Here is a 22,793-nt window from a genome sequence, read left to right as displayed (position 1 = left end):
TGCATTTTTCTTGTGCTGATATTTTCCCCTGTGGGTTTCCATTTAGTGCTGTGTACTGGTTTTATTTTATGTTCTCAATGATCAACATCAACACTCTGATCTAGATCCCCAGTTAGAGAGCAGCTATTGGCCAGTCCCCAGTATAGGAACACTCAAAGGTAAGTCAAGCCATAGAGTTTTGACTAGACCTGTGATATAGAAATACTGTGTTTGAATTTTATTTAGCACCCTCATTAATTTTTTCCTGTTGCTGCTCCTTTAAAGCGAGGATCTTGGCAAGTTCCCAAAGTCTTTTCCTCTGCCATTGTGTGCGAAACTGAAATTAAAAATGACAAGCCAGGCATGCAGTTAGTGCTAGCTGCAGTCCTGAGCTAAGAGATGGGGAAAAGGGTCTGTGAGGGCAATTCATTGCTCATGCATGAAGGGGAGGCAATGGCAGGTGGTTCTCTCATACATTTAAATACCCTCAAACATCAATAAGGAGACATGGCATTGGAAAACAGCGAGCCTCCCAGCTGCCCTGCAGCTTAGAGCTGCCATCCCAAATGGGTGCCTGAGGATTCCGTATACAAAACAGGACCTGCCAGTTGTGCACCCCTTGCTACACAGTATCTTCTTGCTGGCTATCAACCTGTCAAGGAGTCTGTTCTTCACTGGCCAGGCCATTGGTCCTGTAGAATCATAGAATCGTTTAGGTTGGAAAAGACCTTCAAGATCAAGTCCAACCATTAACCTAGTGTCCCCAAATGCTGATTTAGGAGGGTGCAAGAAGCCATGCCAAAGGCATTTGCTTTTTTTTGTTAAGGGAAAGATGCCAAGCCCTGAGCAACCTGATCTGACTTTGAAGTTGACCCTGCTGTGAGATGGGGATTGGACTAGATGACATTCAAGGTCCCTTCCAACCTAGGTTATTCTAAGTTTCTATGCTGGTGGATACCATCTGGCTGGCTGGCTACCTTCAGTCTTAAGAATTAGACAAGCAGTGAGATTTTTTCAGTGTGATTCATGGGCAATTTCAAAAATCTGTTAATTTGGAGGCACTTAAACAGGTTACCTAAAGGGAGCCATTTGTCCAGTGCTACACAGGGTACTGGGTTTTGGACTGGAATTTACACCGTTCAATGTTTTTTTCTGTTATCCCCATTTACTTCAAAAATGAGGGCCACTTTAGTGAAACTCAGCTTTGCTGGTACACACACAACCTGTAGATGCACAGTTCTTTTCATTGGCTCTTTATTCAGATTAAGTGGGCCTTTGAGTTCCACAAGAGTCTTGCGTCCTGCAGTGCTGTGTTTCTCGGTCTGTCCATGCCCAGTGTGCTCCTGCCAACGGAGGCGAAAGACGGGAGAGAGGAAGAGAGACTCTGTCTTCCTGGAAAGTACAGCCCAGCTGGGAGATCTAATTTTAGGTTCATAAGACCTGGCACCTTGGCAGTGTCCTTTCACATTGCTGATAATGCCATTTTGGCACAGAGCAATCACTATTTGAAGAATGCAGCTGGCGAGTCAAACTGGCAGGGGTTAACATTTGTCACAGTTATGAGGGTAGCTGCACCACTGACCCCTTTTGGCTGGCCTTTCATGCCTACACCTCTGTGGATAAAACCACATGTTTACCCCCTTGTTAGTTCAGGGCCCAGCTCTGAAAGGTTACCCTCACTCTTTTTCTATAATGCATCACTGAATATGGTGTATCTGTAATTCTTCCCTTCAACACCTTGTGACTAGAGCTACGCATATGACCACAAACAGCCTTCTGAGGGAAAAAGTAGTGTTTACTCCTCTGAGCAAGAGGAAGTAGGGCAAAATAAAGGGGGCTTTAAAGTAACAAACAATCCCCTCATTTGCCTCTCTTGCAATATTCTGTTCTGCTTCATCCCAAGCTCATGAACCTTGGAGACCAGGTTTGGTAGGTTCCATAGAAGTTTTTGATGCCTTCTGGCTTTGAAGGACCTCTGAAATACTTAGCTCAAGTTTTTCATCTGGGTTTGGGCTCCTTGCTGGAACATGGAAGTCATACCTCTTCCTCACTGACAGGCTACTTAGCTGAACTCCACAAATATTTGAAAGGAAAATGTCAAATCAAAAGGCACCCAGATTGGTTTTTTTGGAAGGATCACTAAATATATGGATTTAATGTCTTTGAAGCTATTGTCTCATATGTGCTGTAATACAGACAGTGCCTTGTATTCATACAGCAGGATGTTTTTCCAGCAGTAAAACAGAGTATGCCTAGATACATATTTTTGCAAAGATGCTCCTAATCTACTACACAAGTCTTATCTTTGCTGTCCCTGGAGAGAGTTCAAAACTGAGTTTAACTGTGGTGGTGAGGTGCTGAAGCTCTTCAAACCACAGGCAAACCACAAGACTGAAAGGTAGGTTCTCTTGGGTTGTTGTTCAAAAGTAGCCAACACCTTTTTTCTTGCCATTTTGAATGGGAGCTTCCTGCCCCTGAAGTTATTACACAATGGTTGTAGCAGTGTGTGTTTCTGAAGAGCCTCCTATATGCCAGCTCAGCACAGAGTTCATCTCTGCAGAATTCCATGATTTGAGAAGTCACTGCTGGGCTGCTGTGCTTCTGAGGCTACTGCAACAGGCTGGCATGGAGAAATTAGAGCTGGCCCCGTGCAGACTGATTTATTTTACCTGCATCTGAAGGCTCTGTTTGCAGCTTTCTACGTAGTGTTTTCTCACACTTTCTCTGAATCAGCATTTTAAAAGCTAGAGAAACTGCTCTGCGAGTATCTTTCAGCCTTGGAAATAAAACTTGAAAAAAGATAGGTGCCCAGCATATGTTCTTCTACAGTATGGTCACGAAAAGCTCCTTTTATAGCTTTGGCATGATTTATTTGTCTTCTGACAGCAGTCAAGGGTTTTAGTTCAGAGTAGGGCCCTGTTGTACCGCTGCGTACCCCCTGACAGAGCCTTTGCAGTCTGCTAGCTTTAGCATATTTACCAAATTATGAATATGTAGAACATTGCTAAAGATGAGGCACAACAGGTTTCATTATTTGTTCTGAAAGGAGTCTTGCATATGTCTAATAAATACATCCACACTTTTAAAATTACTCTAAAGAATACTGAACTCAATTAATTTGTAGGCGATTTATACTTGCTGCGAGATTATTTCCAATGGGGAATTGGGAAGTAGTGTTTGCAATTGTAAAGCCTCAAAAATTGAGATCTAGCATCAATGTGGACATGACAGCACCCTCTTTGTGGCCCAGGAATTTATGGAGCACAATTTTCTCATTCACCTATACTAATGTTTTTTATAAAATTCAGCCTTTCCCTATACTTCCAATTCCTTTGACAGGCTGGAGAAAAGCACTGAACTGCACATGATCTCAACTGGATCAGGGAAAGAAGACCTCTACATTCAAACCAAAAGAGATCCTTTTTGAGTAGTTGTTTTTTGTTTATCTGGCCTTTGCACTTACAAAATTTGGGAGTATCAGGTGGAAAAATTACATATTTTGAGAGACTTCTAAACAGGAATGTAGATTCTGTACCTTTGCGTTGACTTTTTCAGCTCATCTACTATGTTGATAGGTGATGCAGAAAATTGTGAGGAAAAATGAGTGGATGAATGTTTATCTTCCTGTGAAAGCACAATGATCAATAGATCCTGTGTAGATATGTGGGAATCTGTTAATGTACATTTTTACTTACCTGCATTTCGGGGGGGGGGGGGGGGGAGGAGGGAAAAAAATAAGCAAAGTCGTCCTGCAACAGTAAGTTCTGCTTGTTGGTTTCAGGTTACCGCATGAGATTAGGATCTAGCACAGACAAAAAGGATTCAGGTCGCCTTCATGTTGATTTTGCTCAGGCAAGAGATGACTTTTATGAATGGGAATGCAAACAAAGAATGCTGGCCCGAGAAGAACGCCACAGACGCAAAATGGAAGAAGACAGACTGCGCCCTCCTTCTCCTCCGGCAATAATGCATTATTCTGAACACGAAGCTGCTTTGCTGGCTGAAAAATTGAAAGGTAAGCAGCGTTTGATACTTTTCAGTGTATTATTCCTTAAGAGCAGGAGCCATCCCGAAGTCAGAGCAGGGGAGCAGATTTCTCTCCAATGTATTTCATTACTTGCCCTGTTAGCTTTCCCCCATTCCTCTGCCATTTCTATGCCAATGGTGATGATACTCACCCACCTGCTAGACATGTATAACATCTGTCTATCTACCTGTGCTTTAACAGCTAAAGCACAACCTTGAGAATACTACAGTGGAGTTTTTTTTCTGTTCATTTGCTGTCATCATCTACCTTGGAAATGCTCTCATAATAAGACAACCTGTTACAAACATCCTTCATATTGAACGCCTGATTCTTAAGATGTCTTTATTCCTTGACTGATATGTTACTACATTACATGCATGCAACTGTCCCAGTTCCTAGCATTCAAATTACCCTCATGAGCTGTATTTTAACTTGCCCCTCAGATGCGGTGGTACAACTTACTTATCTCTGACACACTGTCCATTTTTCATTCCTTCTTTAGGGACAGAATTACTTGTGCAAGATAGTGTATTGTTTTGGTATGTGTTTGCTCGTTTGTTTTTTTCTAGGTATGCTTACCGAGTTAATAGTTTTCAAGGGTGCAGCTTGAGGTTTCCTGTCTTTAGTAGTTAACATAGAAAATAAGAAGCAAAGAAATAAAATTATTCATGGTAAAGAAATTAAAAAAAGATCAAGCAAACAACTCCTCATACCTCTTAGAGTTGTATTTGTTTTCATAAAGTGTTTAGCAATTGTGGTTGGCATTCTTTCCCCACGTGGTGGCCAAGCACGTTACTTTACTGTGTGCCAGGTCACGAGAAACTGTGATTCTTGCCACTGTTTCAGAATTACCCAGATGAGACTTAGGCTATCTAGCTGTCAACACACTGGCTTCTGTTCTAAGTATGAAACATGTTTGGGAAGCAGGAGAAGGACAGTGCAAAGTGTCGCATCATTGGAGCACGGAGCAGAGATGCACCCTACTGTCTCTTTGAGTACTGCATTGGTTGCTGTTAGTTGTCACTGTTACCTCAATCTGTTATTAGTTTGGCTGACTGATATTCTCTCCACATACACTCCTCTATTAAATAATTCATTAAGTAACTGGGAGATTGGTAAAATAACCCAGATGCATTGACAGACCAGGAGAAAAGGAGGAAAGAGGCCCAAATATAGGACTTTTTAAATCTTACCTAGCTTCCAGTCCAGATCCTCTAGAGGTTACACAATACAACAGAGTTTTAGATCCATCTGTTCCCAGAATCTGTTTTCAATTGAATATTTTAGGAGTTAATCTTTTATAGGGAAGTTTTTCTTTATGTAGTAAGGCCTAGAGGTTTCCTGAACTAAGCCAGAAAATGCAAGAAGTCTGGACAATTTCTTCCGTATGGCTACCCATTGCTCGGGGCAATCAAATGTGCGTTTTTGCAAGATGTTTAAGATGTCTATATTTAGAAGGGTTTTTCTTTTCATTCTGGGAAGTTTCCATACTTAATTAAAATTCATTCCAAGTACTTAGATCTTTGGTTCTCCTGAGGGACATTTGACCAGAGCTTGGCATATATCTGAAAGTTTAATATAGAAATATTTTGAGCACGATATAGGCCAACATCATGTGCGTGGCTATTTCTCTGGAAAGAAAGGTAAACCTTCTGAAACACACAGAATTAAATGTAATAAATTAAGAAATCAAAATGGTAAGGTTTTTATTTTTTTTTTTATTGGTTAAAAAATCATTAAAATCCAGCAAAAGAACATATTGCAATTTTAAGAACTTCCCTAATTAGCAATTGCCTCATAGCAAGATTAATGGCACCAGCTCTGGATGTGTATAGATTTTTGGGGGTGGAGAATGTAAAGAAGCCCCCTCTCTTCTCACTTGTCATGAGTTGTCTTGTGTACTAGGTACTCTAGAAAGCAGAGGTGGGGCTTAGTCATTGTACTGGTCTGCTTTACCTTTCCTATGGCATCGTAGCCAGTGTCTATAAGGCAATGGGGTAGAACATTATGGCTGCCCTTGGGCAACATGCATTCATCCCGAGCCCTTTGTGACATCCTAAAAGCAGAAGTAAATCAACACTTAAAAAACTTCTTTAATTCTGGCAAAGGGTAGTTCATGTCATCATACATTCACAATTTAAATGTGGACTTCAGTGAAGCTAACAGAATATGTGCATTTGTACACACACACACACATATATATAGAAGACTTGGGGTCAAAATCTCAGGTTTCTAGATATCACAAGATTTGCGTTGCTGCAAAAGCCTGGACAATTAATCCTAAACAAAAGAAGGATCAAAATGTATCTGCCCTTTTTTAGGATTTACCTTGAAAGATTGGGTTTTGAGCAGATGCTTTGCAGTTGTTTTCTTAAGGAAAGTCATGACCTCCCCATGGTACCCACTTCAGAAGACTCCTGAGCTCTGTTGCCAGCTCATGAGACAGAGATGCAGGTGCCCAGCGTGCAGGTTTCAGCTCCTGCAGTGCCTCCAGAACTTCACTGAGCAACACTAGCTGAGAAGCAAGTCAAAATATCTAAACATCTGTCATCCCAAGATACTGCTTTGCAATCACAGCTGTAGACAACTTGGTCTGAATCCAAGCAACTTTTGTTGTCAAAATAACCTTGGAAATTCCTGACAGCAAGGAAATCTGGCAGTGAGCAGAGATGAACTAGGCTCATCAGCCAGTCCCCTGTTGTGGTCTAGATATTTATTGAGTCTATAACAGAGGTGACAATATCTTTTTTCACCTTCTGCAAACTGCAGCATAAGACTTAAAGAAATCATTGGTTTTGTGCACCAGACTTGGCTGGAAACTCTTGCCCCAGTATTGCCAGCATATTCCTATTCCTCTCATGTGCTGAAGTCACCTGGTACAGCAGTACCTGCTGTAGAGGGCAGTGAGTGAGAGAGTATAGAGGATCGTTTATGCTGGTTGGAAACAAAAGTTAATTATGAAATTTCAACCCAGTAATCTTTACTGGTATGGAGCTTTCTAGAAAAAAAAGAACTGGTTTCTCTATATGGACTGCCTGATCACCAGGGCTGGGAACTAAGATACCTCCACTGCATATGAGGCCTTGCATACCTGCAAAAGCATGAGGGGTTATGACTGCTTCTCCATTCTCTGCTGTCTGTGGACTATCCCAAATACTTTCGTATCTGTAAAGAACTTGATTTGAACACTTGATTTATGCGGAAATAAGGAAAACCCATCAAACTGTGGACCAGTGCGATTCTTCACCACTTCCCATTTTAAACTGTGGCAGGTAGTGCTATTTCTCTTTTTCTTTTTCTTTTTCTTTTTCTTTTTCTTTTTCTTTTTCTTTTTCTTTTTCTTTTTCTTTTTCTTTTTCTTTTTCTTTTTCTTTTTCTTTTTCTTTTTCTTTTTCTTTTTCTTTTTCCTTTTTCTTTTTCCTTTTTTTTTCTCTGCTAAAGTCTTCAGGGTCATGCAAATGAAATCCTTCATAACTTTTTCCTTGTTGGCAGTGTGGACATTTTTCTTCACCTTTCATGTTGTTAGCCAAGAGTGTATTCTCTTTTCTTTCCTCTAAGTGCCTGTGATGTTCCTCTCCCTGTCCACCTATTGTGTTTTGCTGTTGCCACATTTCACTATGTGGCAGTGACATATTGCCAGTATCTTGGGTGTACATCTCATGGATTTGAGCCTGTAGCTCTAAAAATATAGGCCTACGCTACTAGCTGTCATTGATTAAACATTTTTTGAGCTGGTCTGCATTGACAATTTGCTAGTGATGTTGTTTGCTGGTCAAAGCCAGAGCCAAAAGAGGGAGAAACCGAGGAGATGATAGTTCATAAAGAGGAAATTTACTGCATTGGAGAGTTAACTTGTCACAAAATATTTGATTTAAATTTGTTTCATGCACTCCCATATCATGTTCACAAGGCTTCTTCATAACTCCAGGACATAGAAGGCAGAAGAGAACTGAATCTGGACTATCAGAATGAAATGAGCTCCAGCATTCAAACTAGATGGGTAACATGGGGAAGAACATGACCTCCTTCTCATACCAGAGCTATGCTGATCAGTTTTAGGTTTGCAAGCTAGTTGGGAAAATAAAACTGCTATTTACTTTTGCGTGACAAATTATTTTTGTTTGGGTTTTTTTTGACCTTCCAAACCACTAAAGTAGATTTGAAGAGAAAAAGCAAAATAAAAAATAGGTGTCATTTGTTTAAAATGGTAAAGTAAAATTTCACTTTTTCAAAAGGAACTCTTCAAATCTACTTTTTGATCCAAATATTCCAGAATTTGTCACTGCATTGCAAATAGTTTCATCAAACCGTTCTCTGATTGCCACGGAATAAGATAACAGATAAACATAACTCAGGTTAATGAAACTTCTGGCCTCCTTTCTGACACCCTCCTGCCTTAGGTAAAAATCTGTGTTTCCTTGAGGAAATATCTCGAGAAATTCATAGATGTGAATTCTGGGAAACCAAGGTCTTTTACAGTGAAGTGTAAATGTGAACTGCCTCCTTAAAAAGCGTTTGAGAATAGACCCTGAGTTCTTGTTCTGACAAAACCAGCAGAATATTGTGTCTTCTGCTATTACATTATAAAAACGTGACCTTCTTGTCTCCTGGTTCATTGCAGCATTTTGTTTTGTGCATGTCTTTGAGATTTTAATTCCTCAGTATTAAATCAGATGCGTTATTACCGCACAGTGAGATGTGTCAGTAGATATTTAGGATCAAATTTGCATACTCTGACATCTGTTTTCCTGGGTGCTTTATAAACAGTTGAGTAATGTGGTGCCCAGAACATCACACAGCTGGAGATAGGCTGAACCTTTTATCCTTAAGTGGAATGCTGTTCTGTCAGGTGCATTGGAAGAAAACATTTTAATCTGTGTGCTTATGACATTTGTGTTTCAAAGCAGAATTTCGAACATTATGGTATTCTTAATTCAAGTATATCTGTACCTAATGGTATCATCTTCAGAAATCACTTCTTGCAAATAAACTCCTTTAAAATACTACATATGTCTTACTTGCTGCAGGTAGTTAAATAGTTCTACCATCTAACAAAGACATCTTTTTCTATCTGATTGTATGTTTTTTGAATATTTTCAGCAAAGGAGACATAAATATCTGCAGGTTATATGTAATACCCTGGAATTTACCTCCCTTTTAAATATAGTGTTTCTTTATGAGCACAGGAAAGTTATTCCTGTGGTTTTCCATTTAAAAAAAAATAATTTGAAAAATTGAGAAGCTGCTTCTTTGCCAGGCACTGTATTATCCCCTGAAGAGAGAACAGATTGGAAATTTAAATAAATAGATGGCAGTTAGAGTAGAATGAACTAACTGGGGATGCATCTTGTGCAAGATTCAGGTAACATCAAGCCTGACAATCTCAACCCTTGCACATCGTTTGAAATATAAACAACATTTAATTGCTTGGGAAATAGGATATTTCACTGAGAAGAAAACCGTGCTGCTTTCATTATCACTCTGCACTTGAGAGCCAGACTTGTGGAGCACTGCAGAAGCGGTGCGGTTATCCAGAGAGGCAAGTGTCACACAGAAAGGATCGAACTCAGTGCAGGACTACGTCAGAAGGGGAGGCAAAGCTGAGATCCTCTGAACAAATCCAATGAATGCCAGGTTTAATTGCTGCGGAAAGACTCCAGACCTTTTTTTGGCACAATCTTTTTTTATTAGTAGTATATCAGGACAGAGCCCTACCACAGACATGTTTCGATGCTTTAGCGTCAAATCTGTTCACTCACCCTTCCCATTTTTAGATCATCATTTTCTCCTTCCTTCTTCCATATGCTGCTGACATCTGCTGTGACACAATACATCTGGCTCCGAGAGCCTCTCACAGGGGCTGTGAGCAGGCTCGGTGTGAGGGCACTTTCGTCTGCTGGCATAGGAGTGTAAGGTGGGTTCAGCTATTGGCAGCCTGGTAACCCAATTCCCTGGGCACCTTCCTCTGAAAGCCTGGAAGAAATACATTCGCTGTTAAGCGTATTACTAAAAGTGTCCTACTTCACCTAATCTGTATTGTATCAACGTGAATTGTAAGGTTTTAATATAAACCCACTTGATTAAATGTACCACACTGCAAAATTACTCAAGTTAATTACTATGAACTGGGAAATTGCAGCTTGTCGATCTGAAAGTTTGTGGTGTGATTTTGAGAAATAAGGAGGAAACTCAATACCCTCATAATTACTTTTTATTGGAAATAATGGCATCAGCAGGATAAGATAATGGATTTCTGTGTCTCACATGAAACACCCACCTCTGGAAGAATCTTGTGTGATTTAATTGGGAAGAAAGAGTTTGATGATACAGAGGGGAGAGAGTACCTTTTAAGGTATCTTTTAGTAAACGTATATGCATATTTTTATCAAATCTAGTTTCAGCTAGTCGTTTATTACATAACTGGAAAAGTTTCTTGGTTATAGCATAGAGTTAAGGCTATTTAAGAAATAGTAAGGTGGATATTAATCATTCTTTAAAATAACCCTTTGGCAGTAAGAATTTGTATTCCCTGATTCTCACTTCTTATGCAGTGCCATTGGGTTAAAAATGTTATTAATCCCCAAAGCTCCAGACTGATGTGTGTGTTGCATGGCACAATTATATAAGGTATTTGAGCAGGGGGAAAAAGAAGGTGAGGGTAGTAGCTGAAAAGTTGTGTTTCTAGGTCAGTGGCAGGCACTCGGTGCAGGAGAAGCTCTTAAGCCAAGAGAAAAATAGGTCGTCATTGTGGTACCAAAAGTGGTGTGTGCTAGGCATCAAATTGTTCCTGATGCACAGGGGAGCTGGGCTGAACCTACTGATGAGAGAGGTCAGGAAACCTTTTCCCTGACCTGATTCACCCACAGCAGTCACCCACTGTGGTTCATTATTTTTCATATTGAATTCAGTGTTTGCAGTTTAGAAATCTTAGTTATAGCATAATAAGTTATTAAACCAGAAGCCAGATTAACAGTAAGCTTGGCCATACATCCTCCCCTGGCTGCAGTTATATGGAAGTTTGCATCCTGAACTGGCCTCTACCACTTTCTTGTTATAGCTGGACTGGGCCCAGTTTGACAAGCTGGAACTGGAGTGTGATCAGCTGAGCAGCTCCAGGCAGACCTGAGGGCCGTGTAAGCATGAGCAAAGGGGTAGGGCTGAGCAGGTGGGGATGAGGCAGGGGATGCAACATCCTTCTATGGCACAGTTGCAGCTGACAGGGACAGGCTGTCAATCAGAGGCATATAGATGGGACATATCCCACGAGTCTTGTCCCCTCTCTATATGCCCTGCAGCACCGTCATTCTCAATGCTCACAAGAATATCTTCAAGAGGTGTTTGTTAACTGGATTTCTACCTGTCAGGGCAGAGCTTAGCATAAAGGTATTCCTGCCCCTTCCCATCTTACAGAAGGGCCAGAGAAAAATGAGATCATTAATGCAACCCAAAACATGCACAGCCAGCACAGGAACTTTCTAGGTGTAGTCATTAGGATAAAGAACAACAGCTCTCTCTTTTCAGCATCTCCTTGCAAGCCTAGCAGATTGCATCAGGGAGCAAGATTAGGGAGAAGAGATACTGTGTGCTGACTCTGGACAACACCATGGCCCATAGGACAGCACAGAAGGATTGCCGTGATTTAGACAAACTCCAAGTCTTGGGTGAATTATCTCAGACACTCTTCAAAAGTTTGAAAATCCCCAGGGTTGGAAAGATACTAACAAGGCTAAAAGCAACTGTAGCCCAGTGTTTGATCTTGTCCTAGCTAGAAGTGCAGCAGACAATGTCAATCTCGAAATACAGAAACATAAAGTTAGCTATATTTGAAATATGTCTATAAATGTAAAAATGATAGTAATAAGAGTGTTTGAATGCCTGGCTTCAGAGTGATGTATTAGTCTATCTCCTTTCTAATGTCTAAGGCCTTAGAAACTGTCACCAAAGTTCTGAAAGCACCTTATGGAGGTGCTTAACGTTGAGAGATAAATAGTCACAACATTTCAAATTACTCTGAGCTGAATTCTGCCCTGTGTTACACCAGGGAAACTCCATAAAATGAGAGTAAAATCTCTGTTTCCAACACTTTTTCCCAGTATACCATTTTGTAGCGGTTCTTGTCATTGCTTTTTCTATTAAAAAGTTTATGCCAGCTGAGATTGCTTAGAGGTGGTCAAATTACAAGCAGAAAAATGCAAAACATTTGTCAACAGTTATTCCTTTCTTTCCATAGAAATATCCCTGTTGACAATTTCCCAGACAGCTCTAGGGATGCATTTTCTTTTCTTTGTATTTCATTTCATCTAAGTTGTGAGCTAGGATTTAAGAGCCAAATATCTTCAGTTGATACGAGAGGAATTTGAAATATCTTATCTCTAGAGGCCTGTGATTGAGTCTGGCAGCACCTAGAAATCTCTATCAACAGACACCCAGCAAACCATCCTCGATAGATGGGTAATATTAAAGCGACATAGCGTGCATCTCAGCTTGCAGTATAACTGAAAACTCAGCACAGGTACACAAATGTTGTATAGGTGTTCTGTAACTGGTTGTCGTGGTTTAGCCCCAGCCAGCAACTCAGCACCACGCAGCTGCTCGCTCACTCCCCCTACCCCAGTGGGATGGGGGAGAGAATCGGAGGAGTAAGGGTGAGAAACACTCCTGCGTTGAGATAAGAACAGTTTAATAATTGAAATAAAGTAAAATAGTAATGATAATAATAACAATATAATAATGATAATAACAATAATAATATACAAAGCAAGTGATGCACAATGCAATTGCTCACCACCCGCCGACCGATACCCAGACAGTTCCCGAGCAGCGATCGCTGCCCCCCAGCCAACTCCCCCCAGTTTATATACTAAGCATGACGCCATATGGGATGGAATAGCCCTTTGGCCAGTTTGGATCAACTATCCTGGCTGTGCCCCTCCCCAGCTTCTTGTGCACCTGGCAGAGCATGGGAAGCTGAAAAGTCCTTGACTAGCATGAGCAGTACTCAGCAACAACTAAAACATCGGTGTGTTATCAGCATTCTTCTCCTACTAAATCCAAAACACAGCACTACGCCTGCTACTAGGAAGAAAATTAACTCTGTCCCAGCCGAAACCAGGACACTGGTGCACTTGTGTAACGGTTGGGATTGCTCTCACCAAATGTAGACATCTGTTGCAGAGTTGTCTATATCTGAGCAGGTCATCCCAGGCTCCCAGAAGTTGGCACTTCTGGGGCACAGTTCTCACCCTCAAATAGACAGCTAAAATAGGACTGATGAAGCCTGTCCGACAAGTGTCTATCTCTTTCCATTGACTGTACCAAGACCCTGGGGTTACTAAATCAGATGTTGACATAAAGGAGATGAATCCTACCTTATTTGCTTAAAAAATGCTGTAACTTGGAGGAGAAAAAAGCTTTAAGTGTGAGAAATAATTTGCAGCATGCTCATTTTAAGTGAACAATTACATATGGGATCATGTCTTATATAAAGGAATTTATTTTAAGAGTATGTTTTTAAGCAGTGTATATTCATGTGCATCCTGCCACAAGGGAATAATTTTGAACAGAATTAGGAGTTTTGTTTTATTTTTTTAATGAATGGCTGCAATCATAAGGCAGTTCATACTCTGCTTAAATTAGATTCCATTGCTGCATTTCTTCTATTATTTATCTACTAAATAAAAACCAAAATGAACAATCTAGTATAAAAATCTGATTTTCTAAGTGAACCTCTGATTGCTCAGAAAGAATCACTGCATTCTGGATAAAGAAAATTAATTCACAGTGAGTTACCTTATGCCAGTCACAGAGTAGTCAGCTCAAGAACAGAAAAGTTAGAAATGAAGGTGAAATAAGGAAAATTTAAAACTGTAGAGAAAAGATTTTATTTACGAATGTGCTCCTGTTGTGCATATATTACCCTCTAGCATTTTTTAATGTATCTTCTAATTATGTAATCAATGAAGATGCTGATGTTTACCAATGACAGAATTTTTTCCTGGTAGTACAGAGCCATGAATTAACTATAACAGGCCCACAGACTGCTGCAGCTCCCTTGCAGTATAGTATGTTGAAAACAGGTTTTCAGCATGTCCTTTTAAATGGGTTGAATCTATGTGGCAGAAGGATGGCATGTTTATGAACGTCCCTCACAGACACCAACTGTGCCTGATAGAAACAACAAAAGGAGGAGTGTTTTCATTTCATATAGACTATATGGCAAAACAACACACCGCTGTTACTGGGGAGACATTAAAGCAAGAAAAAGGGAGAAAGGTTCTGTGCAGCTGATTTTCCTCATTCATCTCCGTGAAACATTTTTGCTCAGCTCTGCACACCGTTTCTTCACAGGTCACGGTGTACCTCTTCAGAGGTGCTTCTGTGTATCATTTCTCCCAACTTTGCTGTTCATGTCTTGACCTAGATTGAATGGGATAATTTACTCTAAATGGTACTTCAGTGTTGGGTGATAAATTATGTGTGATGATAATGATGTCTACAAGAAAAAAGAGGAACATTCAGCTGTAGTTACTCTCTACTCACAATCAGCTGCATCCTTGGTGTTAACAGGCTAGTGCCATCCGCAGGGTGACCTGACTGTACAGACTGTTGGAAATTGGATGCTAACGTTGCCAGAAGCCATTACAGGTTATTCTTATTGACTACTGTAATTATAATAAACATTACGTTCCAGGGATGAGTTCTTGGCTGTATTGGATCCGTGACATCCACCTCCCATGTATTTCACAGGCTGAAGATTTTACCCAAGCATGGAAAGCCTCATTCTAGTGCTTTCTTGCAGTGAAGAGGCTTTGCACGAGCCTTGTTGACATTTGGCTTTTCTGAGGCCCATATTCAGCCAACCTCACTCATCAGAGCCACTTAATGCATACCTGCCGTGTATGTATCCAGCAAAGCTAGGACATGGAGTCTAATCCAAGGGGACAATATGGAAAGAAAATATGCCTGACTGACTCTTCCTCCCCAGAGACAATTACTTAATGAATGATGATGATGAATCGTACATTACTGTAAAGTCACAACAGATACATCATCATACAAAGGGAGCGTGTTATGATGCTCTTATTTTGCAAATTTTTTCAGGGATCTTGGGTGAACATGCATATCCAGCTGTGGAGAGCAAATCCTATTGCTGTAGCTGAAAGCACGTTTCAGTTAATAAGATGCTAAAGATCAGGCAATGTAAAATCTATTCTTCACAGGCTGCGGGCAGAGAGCATGTCACTTATTCTCTCTGTACTTTAGGCTCCTTGCCTTTTAGGGAAGTGATTACTGATTAAGACTAAAAGCCCAAATCATCACTTAAGTATTAGTATTTCATTCTTTGCACATGGAAAGTAGAGTCTTGCAAACTATGCCCCACATTTCTGTATCCTATAACAGAGCTGGTTGGGTTTAACATTTTCCAATTTTCATTTTAAGTGTCTTTTGGTTATAACTATACTACTTCTCCTCACCATAACTGTATACCTTCTCCTATAGAAAGGTATACCTACCATCTAAAATATATATAAAGAAATCTAACCAACAGGGACTAGATGAGATGTTTAAAATGATTTGTTGGGAAATGGAAGTTTTATAGAATAAAGTCCTGGGGAAAAAAATGAGATTGAATTGCACAAAAATGGTTCACAGGAAGACACTCTGTTGCAATAACATTTTCTTGCAGTTCAGCCTAAATGGGACTTAAAAAGAAATGTGTCCTCTTAATCCTGATGAAGCCAGAAGTGTAATGGATGCTGTGCTAAGAGTCTTCTGAGGAAGCCGAGAGCACTGTCAGAGGAAAGAAGATTACTTGGGAAAGGAGTGCACAAAATCTAGCTACCAATTTTGGTGACCTTTCTGCAGAGAAATATAACTTTAGTTACCTGAATGGTAAACATAAAGCTGTAATCCAGGTGTTTGCCTGGATTCATCTGGACTCCTTTAAAAAAACCCATGTAAAATGAAACACAGACAAACCCAAAATATGAAACAAATACAGACACGTAATTTGTTCAAAGCAGTTCCTTGTAATTAATCAGTGCTTTGAGGAGAAATTGTTCAGCCTCGTCATTGTTCATTAATTAGGAATGTGATGTTAGTGAAATCTGTTGACAAAAGTGCAGCTGAGCCCAGGCTCCAAGACTGAGCTTTCGGCCAAGCAGATTAACGCAGACACATTTCATCTCCTCAGTGGGTCTGGTAACACGGAGGTCTCCTCACTCCTGCTGTAAGGTCATTCCATATCACTGAACAGCTTAAGGGAGACGTTGTGAAAGCAAGGAGACAGGCCACAGAGAAGGGAGGGGCTACTTTTTGTTGTGAGAAAGCTATTAAAATAAACAGAAGACAAGACTTGAAGGAAGATTTATGTAGCCTCACATAGCAGTATTGGCTTCCTACATCTGATAGAACAAAGGACCCAAAAGTTCCCCAAAATGATATACTGCAAGCAGGATTTATGGTGATTTTAATGTGACACAGAGCAGAAAATGTGTTCTCGGCAGGATATTTACGCTTGCAATTTAAAACCTGTGCTTTGATTGTTCTAGATGATAGCAAGTTTTCAGAGGCCATCACAGTGCTGCTTACCTGGATTGAGCGAGGCGAGGTGAATCGTCGCTCTGCAAACCAGTTTTATTCGATGGTGCAGTCAGCCAACAGCCACGTCCGCCGGCTCATGAATGAAAAGGCCGCTCATGAGCAAGAAATGGAGCAAGCCAAGGAGAGTTTCAAAAATGCCTTAACAGGGATCCTCACTCAATGTAAGTAACTCCTTTTTGTCCGGTGTTGTTGTAGTGATGGTGGTGGTGGTGGTAGTGGTTTTTTATCATTTTGTTTGTTTGTTTGGGGGTAAGTAGTTGCAATGCAGTCATATTCTACTTCATATCCTATTCCATACTCTATGGCAATTTGGAGGAACAAGGACCATTCCTAAGAGCTTATTTCTCAAGGTGAGCAAAGTTTCAGTAGTTTTTTATTAATAGGTGAAGACGTGCTCTATGCATAATGTCTACTGTTGTGTAGACATAACGCTTCAGGAACGGACCAGACAGAAGCCTCCCTGCTCTGAGCAAAGATCATGCTTTTGTGGAGAGAAGTGATATGTAGCCTGTGCGTTGCAGCTAGTTAACTAGGCCAATTACAGAATAGAGGACAATTAGGTTATATTTTTATCCTGGGTTTAGGCAAAAGGCAGTAGGATTCAGCAACTTTTAGGGATATATTCACTGCATACAGGCTGCCCCCACAGTAGAAGTATATGCTGTACTGCTGCTGGCATCAGGACTGCTTGGCTGATATAATGCCAGTATTAATTTGGCAGATAAACTGCCTTAAATATTTAGTGCTGGCAGCTATTTCCTTAGTACAGAAATACAATCAATGAAGTTACCTTAATGAGGTTCCCTCATAAAACAATAATTGGGATAGTTGCCTAGAAGTGTTCTTCAAAGGGAAGGGAGGAGAAGAAGAGAGGAGAAGAGAGGAGAAGAGAGGAGAAGAGAAGAGAAGAGAAGAGAAGAGAAGAGAAGAGAAGAGAAGAGAAGAGAAGAGAAGAGAAGAGAAGAGAAGAGAAGAGAAGAGAAGAGAGAAGAGAAGAGAGAAAAGATGAGAAGAAAGGAGAAAAAGAATAGAAGAAAAGAGAAAAAACCCTAATTTCATTGTTGCTGGTTTTTAACATGTCTACTTATGGCTGCTCAAGCAAGAGGCTTTATGACACTCAGAAGGGTGGAGCCTGAAGCCAGCTCTCATATGCAAGTTAAAACCAAAAACCAAGACAGTTTACCAGATGGAGGACAATGCAATTGTTACATTGTCATTTCTGAATCACCCCTAGTCTTTACATAAAAAAATAAGCGCTAAAGGCTTTTCTGCAATATTTTTCTGGTCCTTCAGTGGTCATCCTGCAGAAGCTAGGGCTGAAGGCAGAAGCTTGGATGGACTTGTCTGGGTTGGGAGAACAGCCTCTGGAAACTTCCTGCATATGTGATGGAGAGCTCAGCGTCTCAGAAGACAAATTCACCCCAGGCCACATGTCCTTCTAATTTAAGAGCTTAGATGCCTGAACTTAGTAAGAAAGATTGTGGGCCAAAGGCATTTGATTTCTGAGGATGTATGTTCAGTGAGTAAATTTTAAAGACCAGCTAATTCCCTTGGAAATTTGCTAGGCAATGTCATCTTCCATCTCAGCAACTAAAAGGCAGTGTGAGGAGCAGAGATTCAGGCACTACGCACGGCCGTGCTGTTCAATTCACACCAAGGCCTCTGTAGTTTTGTGTGCAACAGCCAATCCTAGCATTTAGAAATGCCTTCTTCAGCTGCATTAAAAAAAATCCCCCATTGTCAGCAGGCTGAACTTTAGTTAAATCAGTCTAAATTAGCCCGTTTGTCACCAACGGTTGTAGAACATCTGTCACTTGGAAATAGAGATCCCTGTAGTTTCAGGTGGAAATTTGCAGTTTTGGCTATCTGGTTTGTTCCTGTAATGTGCTGATGCTGAATTTACAAAAGCAGAAGTAGGACTGGCTTCAAAACATACGTTTCACAGTGCCACAGTCACAGAAATGCCTGGAAGAAGAGAGTTTCTGACAGGTCTGGCATAGGAAGACAAGGTCAGCAAATAAACAGGCTCAGGGAAAGGTGTTACACTCTGTGGATTTTATAAGAACAAATTTTATGAGCTTTCCAGATGCTCCACATTGGTTATTTTATAAACATCATAAACATTGGCCATTATTAGCATTAATGTGTCTTATTAAAATTCTCCGCAAACTTGCTACGAACAGATGGATGATGTTTTTGCTTTACACGTGTATATGCCTAAGATTGCTAAACATGGAGACTGTGAAATGAGCTTCCCTTTTTCAAGAATTGTCCTGTGTTTGAGTTGATCTGAGGAATGTTTCTCATACGTCCTTTCCATTGTTTTCCCACAGCCCTATATAATTGGTTACAATATGTCACTTGCTTTATGAAGAAGAATTTGAAAATAGTAGATGTCCAAAATAGGTGTGCGTGGTCTATTAAATTCTGCAGAGTGGCAAAAACAATTCTGCTGTTCTGCAGTAAGGATCCAAAAGTCTAGTGTAATGCTGCAGCTGTGTGGCCATTTGACATAAATATTACAGCATTTTTAAAATACCACGTGGCTTTCCTTTGTCATGAACTAAGTCAGATGTCCAACTCCAAGCTGACCATTCTGGGATTTCTTTGCAGTCAGCAGAGAAAAATAAGCATCTCCAGGGGATGAGTTATCAGACAGACCTTATAGCGCTCCTCCATTGAGATGAATCATCCCTTGGAGATGCCATTTTCTCTCTGCTGCCCGCAGAGGATTCGCAGGGGATCTAGCTCAAAATCAGATGTCCAACTTTTACATCCTTGCTCAGAGCAGTTTAATCCCACTGACTGCATGTAGTCTTGATACAGAAGGATGTAGCATAAGGGAAGAACTTGGATTTAGCTAAAAATGCCAGCATTTTAGCAGTGAATATTATGGGGAATGAAGAAGAAATATGTTAAGAAAATGGGCTTCAAGTGCACTCACCTGGAACACACACACTGTCTGTGTGGGTCTCAGTATCAAATGCTTTCTTATTAATGAGGATTAGTGTGGCCAGAACATTTCAGCTTATGGTGCAACTACTAAAGAAGTACAGGTATTGAAATTCCTGCTACAAATTTCTGCCTGGACGTATTTAGAAGATTACCAAGCGGATTACCCCTAAAAATTTGGGTCAAGTGTTCAGCACATGAATTAATTACCTGACCACGGTACTTGTGCCAAGATAATCAGTGAACTAAAGTGTATTACTGCTGTCACACCACCAATTTACAGCCCCTGATTTAAGTTCTACAGGGAGTCTTAGCCTTGTTATGCTGCTGCTTCAGTTATTTAAGGGATAAAGAGAGAAAAATGTCCACTTCCTTCTTTTTTATTAAATTACTTAGTTTTTCTAGATTTGAATCTGTGCTTAAAATATGTGTTGTTTTACAGGATTTTGGATAGTTCTGTCTTTGCAGTTTGATTTCTTAATTTTTCCACTTAGCTTCCACAGCGCAGTTACATGTGACACTGCTCCCTGACTTTGCATGCATCTCTGTTTCATTTCCTCCCAAACCACCTTTTCAGCCTAAGGCTTATAGATGTTGATCCTCATGTTTAAAAAAAATGGAAGCCCTAGAGACATCCACATTAGGCTGTTTTTTAGATTACACCAAAGCTGCAATTCTCTCCTCTTTCTCCTCCATGCACTGTAAATGCCGTCTACCTCTTATTGAGGTTTCAGACTATGTAGTGCACTGTCCCTTGACAACATTTTCAAAAGTGCCTATAGATGAGTGAGGATCCAAAATCCCATATTCAAAAATTAATTTGATATCTCAAGAGTCAGACACACAAGGGGGTGGAATTGTTCCAGTATGGAGGTAGATAGATACACAGTGTACTTAACAGAAGTGCCCCACGGCTGGGTACTGAGAAGATAATGACACTCACTTATTTGGTCATTTTTGTCAATTTTACTAATGGATGAATATTCAAGGGACTTAGGCAGCAGAACCCCATCATGGTCTACGAATCAGTCTCTCTCGTGCGTGTGGGGGAACAGTGGGAGGGTGCTTCTTATCATGGAGCCCCCTGGCCAGGTTACTTCCTTGTCATGTGGTAGCCTTCACTTTCACTCTCTCCTTGGCCTTCAGGGAATTTCAGTGCCTAGTGGTCAGGACGATCTTTTGGAAAGATATGTTTGAATACCCTGAATGCCAGTGAAGGAACTGAACCTAAGCCTCCCTCCTTCCAACAGTGCTCTAAATGGTGAGGTCTGGTGCTCTGAAAGGCAATATTGACCTTCTTTAGGGTGTCTGACAGATAGCTTTCAGGCACCTGATCCAGAACGATGCCAGCTGGAGGGAGGTGTCTCCCTGCCTCCCATAATATGGCACTGAACAGAGAGAACAGCTACATGCATCTATGGCACGTTCCCACCCAGGGGATGTGTACGCACAGTCCATCAGCTGGTTAAAGCGGTGGCCTTATATGCATTCCCAAGTGTGAAGCTCTTCCCCTGTACTTTGTAGGATGCCTGAGCTTTAACCCATCACAGTTGATTACAGATAATCACCAGGGACTTAGAACTTGTGTAAAAGGCCTGAGTATCAAAATGCAGGTCTGAGGGTGCAGATAGACACATGGTTCATCCTACAGGGCAAGCTGAAGTATAAACCTGTAGAGTCATTTATTCCAATGTAACTAATCACAGATGTGTCCTTACCTCCTGGTGGACGTAAGGTTGCTGAAAGGGAAGGCATTTCCCAGTGACCCGGAGATCCCTTTGTGCATTAGCTGGCATCAGGGGGAAGAGATGTGCTGCAGGTTCTCACCCTACCTTGGCAAGCAGTAATTAGCTCATTGACTCTCAGTAAGCAATTTTTGAAAACAGAACGTAGACCCCCTAAATCACTTAGACATGTTTAAAGTTTGCCATCCTGACTTTCATTCACAACAGCTAAATGACAACCCTACTTGTTGGCATTAGGCAAGCCAGTGGCAATCCAGTGTAGCAATCCCCAGCACTCAGTATTCAGGGCCAGTATATACCAGTAGGTAATCCTGATATTTCCAGGGGACCTTGTGGACAAGCTACATACTGACACTTTTTTTTTTTTTCCCATTTCAGGTACTAAATATCATGCCATCATAATAAGCAGAAAAAGCAAAACTGTTACAAAGTTTAAGACAATTTATAAGCGACAGGATGTAATCTCTAGTACCGCTGGAGTATTTGTAAATTGTAAAACAGATTTTTCCAATAAGAAAATAATTTTCCAAAGAAAATGTTGGGATCTTTTTCTTGGTACAGTTCTAATTGTGGTCAGGGACCAAAACCTTGTAGTTTTTGGCCACTTACGAAGTCTTAAAATACAAGGATTCATACCTGTGGATAACAGTGGCATTATTAACTCTTTCAAAGAAAGAAAGAGACAGCATCTGAGTCAGGCCCGACTTTGTCTGGACAATAAGCTGACTTCTGAGAAGGTCAGAAAAAGCACTGCAGTTTTCATTATGCCACTGGTGTACCTTTGCCACAGAAGCCACAGTGGTGACAGAGGAAAAGCTTGTGGAGAGGAAAAGTATGTGAGTGGTATCGCAGCTTTGCAAGGAGCTGTAATCAGAGTGATATGCTATGGTGCTCTGAATCTAACAGCTCCCGTGTAGGTGCACTACGGTACTATGCTGATATTGGTGAGGAGGGAAGCAGGGAGGCATCAGGAGCAACTGGGGCATTAGGCATCATCTAAAACAGTACACAGCATCATCAGCCAGAATTTTATGACAACGCTACCTGCCATTGCCTGCTTCGATCTGAACTACATAGGCCACTTCCCGTCATCATGTAGATATTCTTACCATCTTGCTATCAAAAGAAACTAATTTTCACTCCACAGCTCAATTTGATACAGGGTGCCTGCCACTTCCTTCTGCTGCGAGTGAGCTTGTTTTCTTCCCTATGCTTTTGCATTGCATATAAAGGTGTACATGGAAGTAAAAACAGATACTCATCTTTCAAGAAGTCCTGAAACCAAAGAAACCTGGAATTATGAGCTTATGCAGTTTACCTTCTTAGCTTGTTGCTAAGCATCCTTAGCCCTTTTATTTCTGACACAGGATATGAGGCTAGATACGCCTTTGAGCTGATTCAGTAGGGCTGTTCATTAAGAAGAATCAAAGGTCTGGGGAGAAGACTGTGTGTTGTGTCCCCCTCCTTGGGAAGGTCAGGATTGTCAC

The 22,793-nt window shown here is 40.8% G+C and overlaps 1 protein-coding gene across 1 annotated transcript in view; it reads left to right on the top strand.

Moving 5' to 3' along the window:
- Positions 1-22,793, top strand: part of ENOX1 (ecto-NOX disulfide-thiol exchanger 1) — a 141,790-nt gene that overhangs the window by 39,251 nt on the left and 79,746 nt on the right. The window contains exons 4-5 of the mRNA XM_075716990.1: positions 3,761-3,994; positions 16,558-16,770. Of these exons, the coding sequence (XP_075573105.1) occupies positions 3,761-3,994; positions 16,558-16,770 (447 nt within the window). The remainder of the gene's footprint in view (positions 1-3,760; positions 3,995-16,557; positions 16,771-22,793) is intronic.

Source organism: Pelecanus crispus, chromosome 1, assembly GCF_030463565.1.
Source record: "Pelecanus crispus isolate bPelCri1 chromosome 1, bPelCri1.pri, whole genome shotgun sequence".
In the NCBI taxonomy this organism is placed as follows: Eukaryota; Metazoa; Chordata; class Aves; order Pelecaniformes; family Pelecanidae; genus Pelecanus; species Pelecanus crispus.
This window is presented reverse-complemented; position numbering and strand designations above follow the sequence as displayed.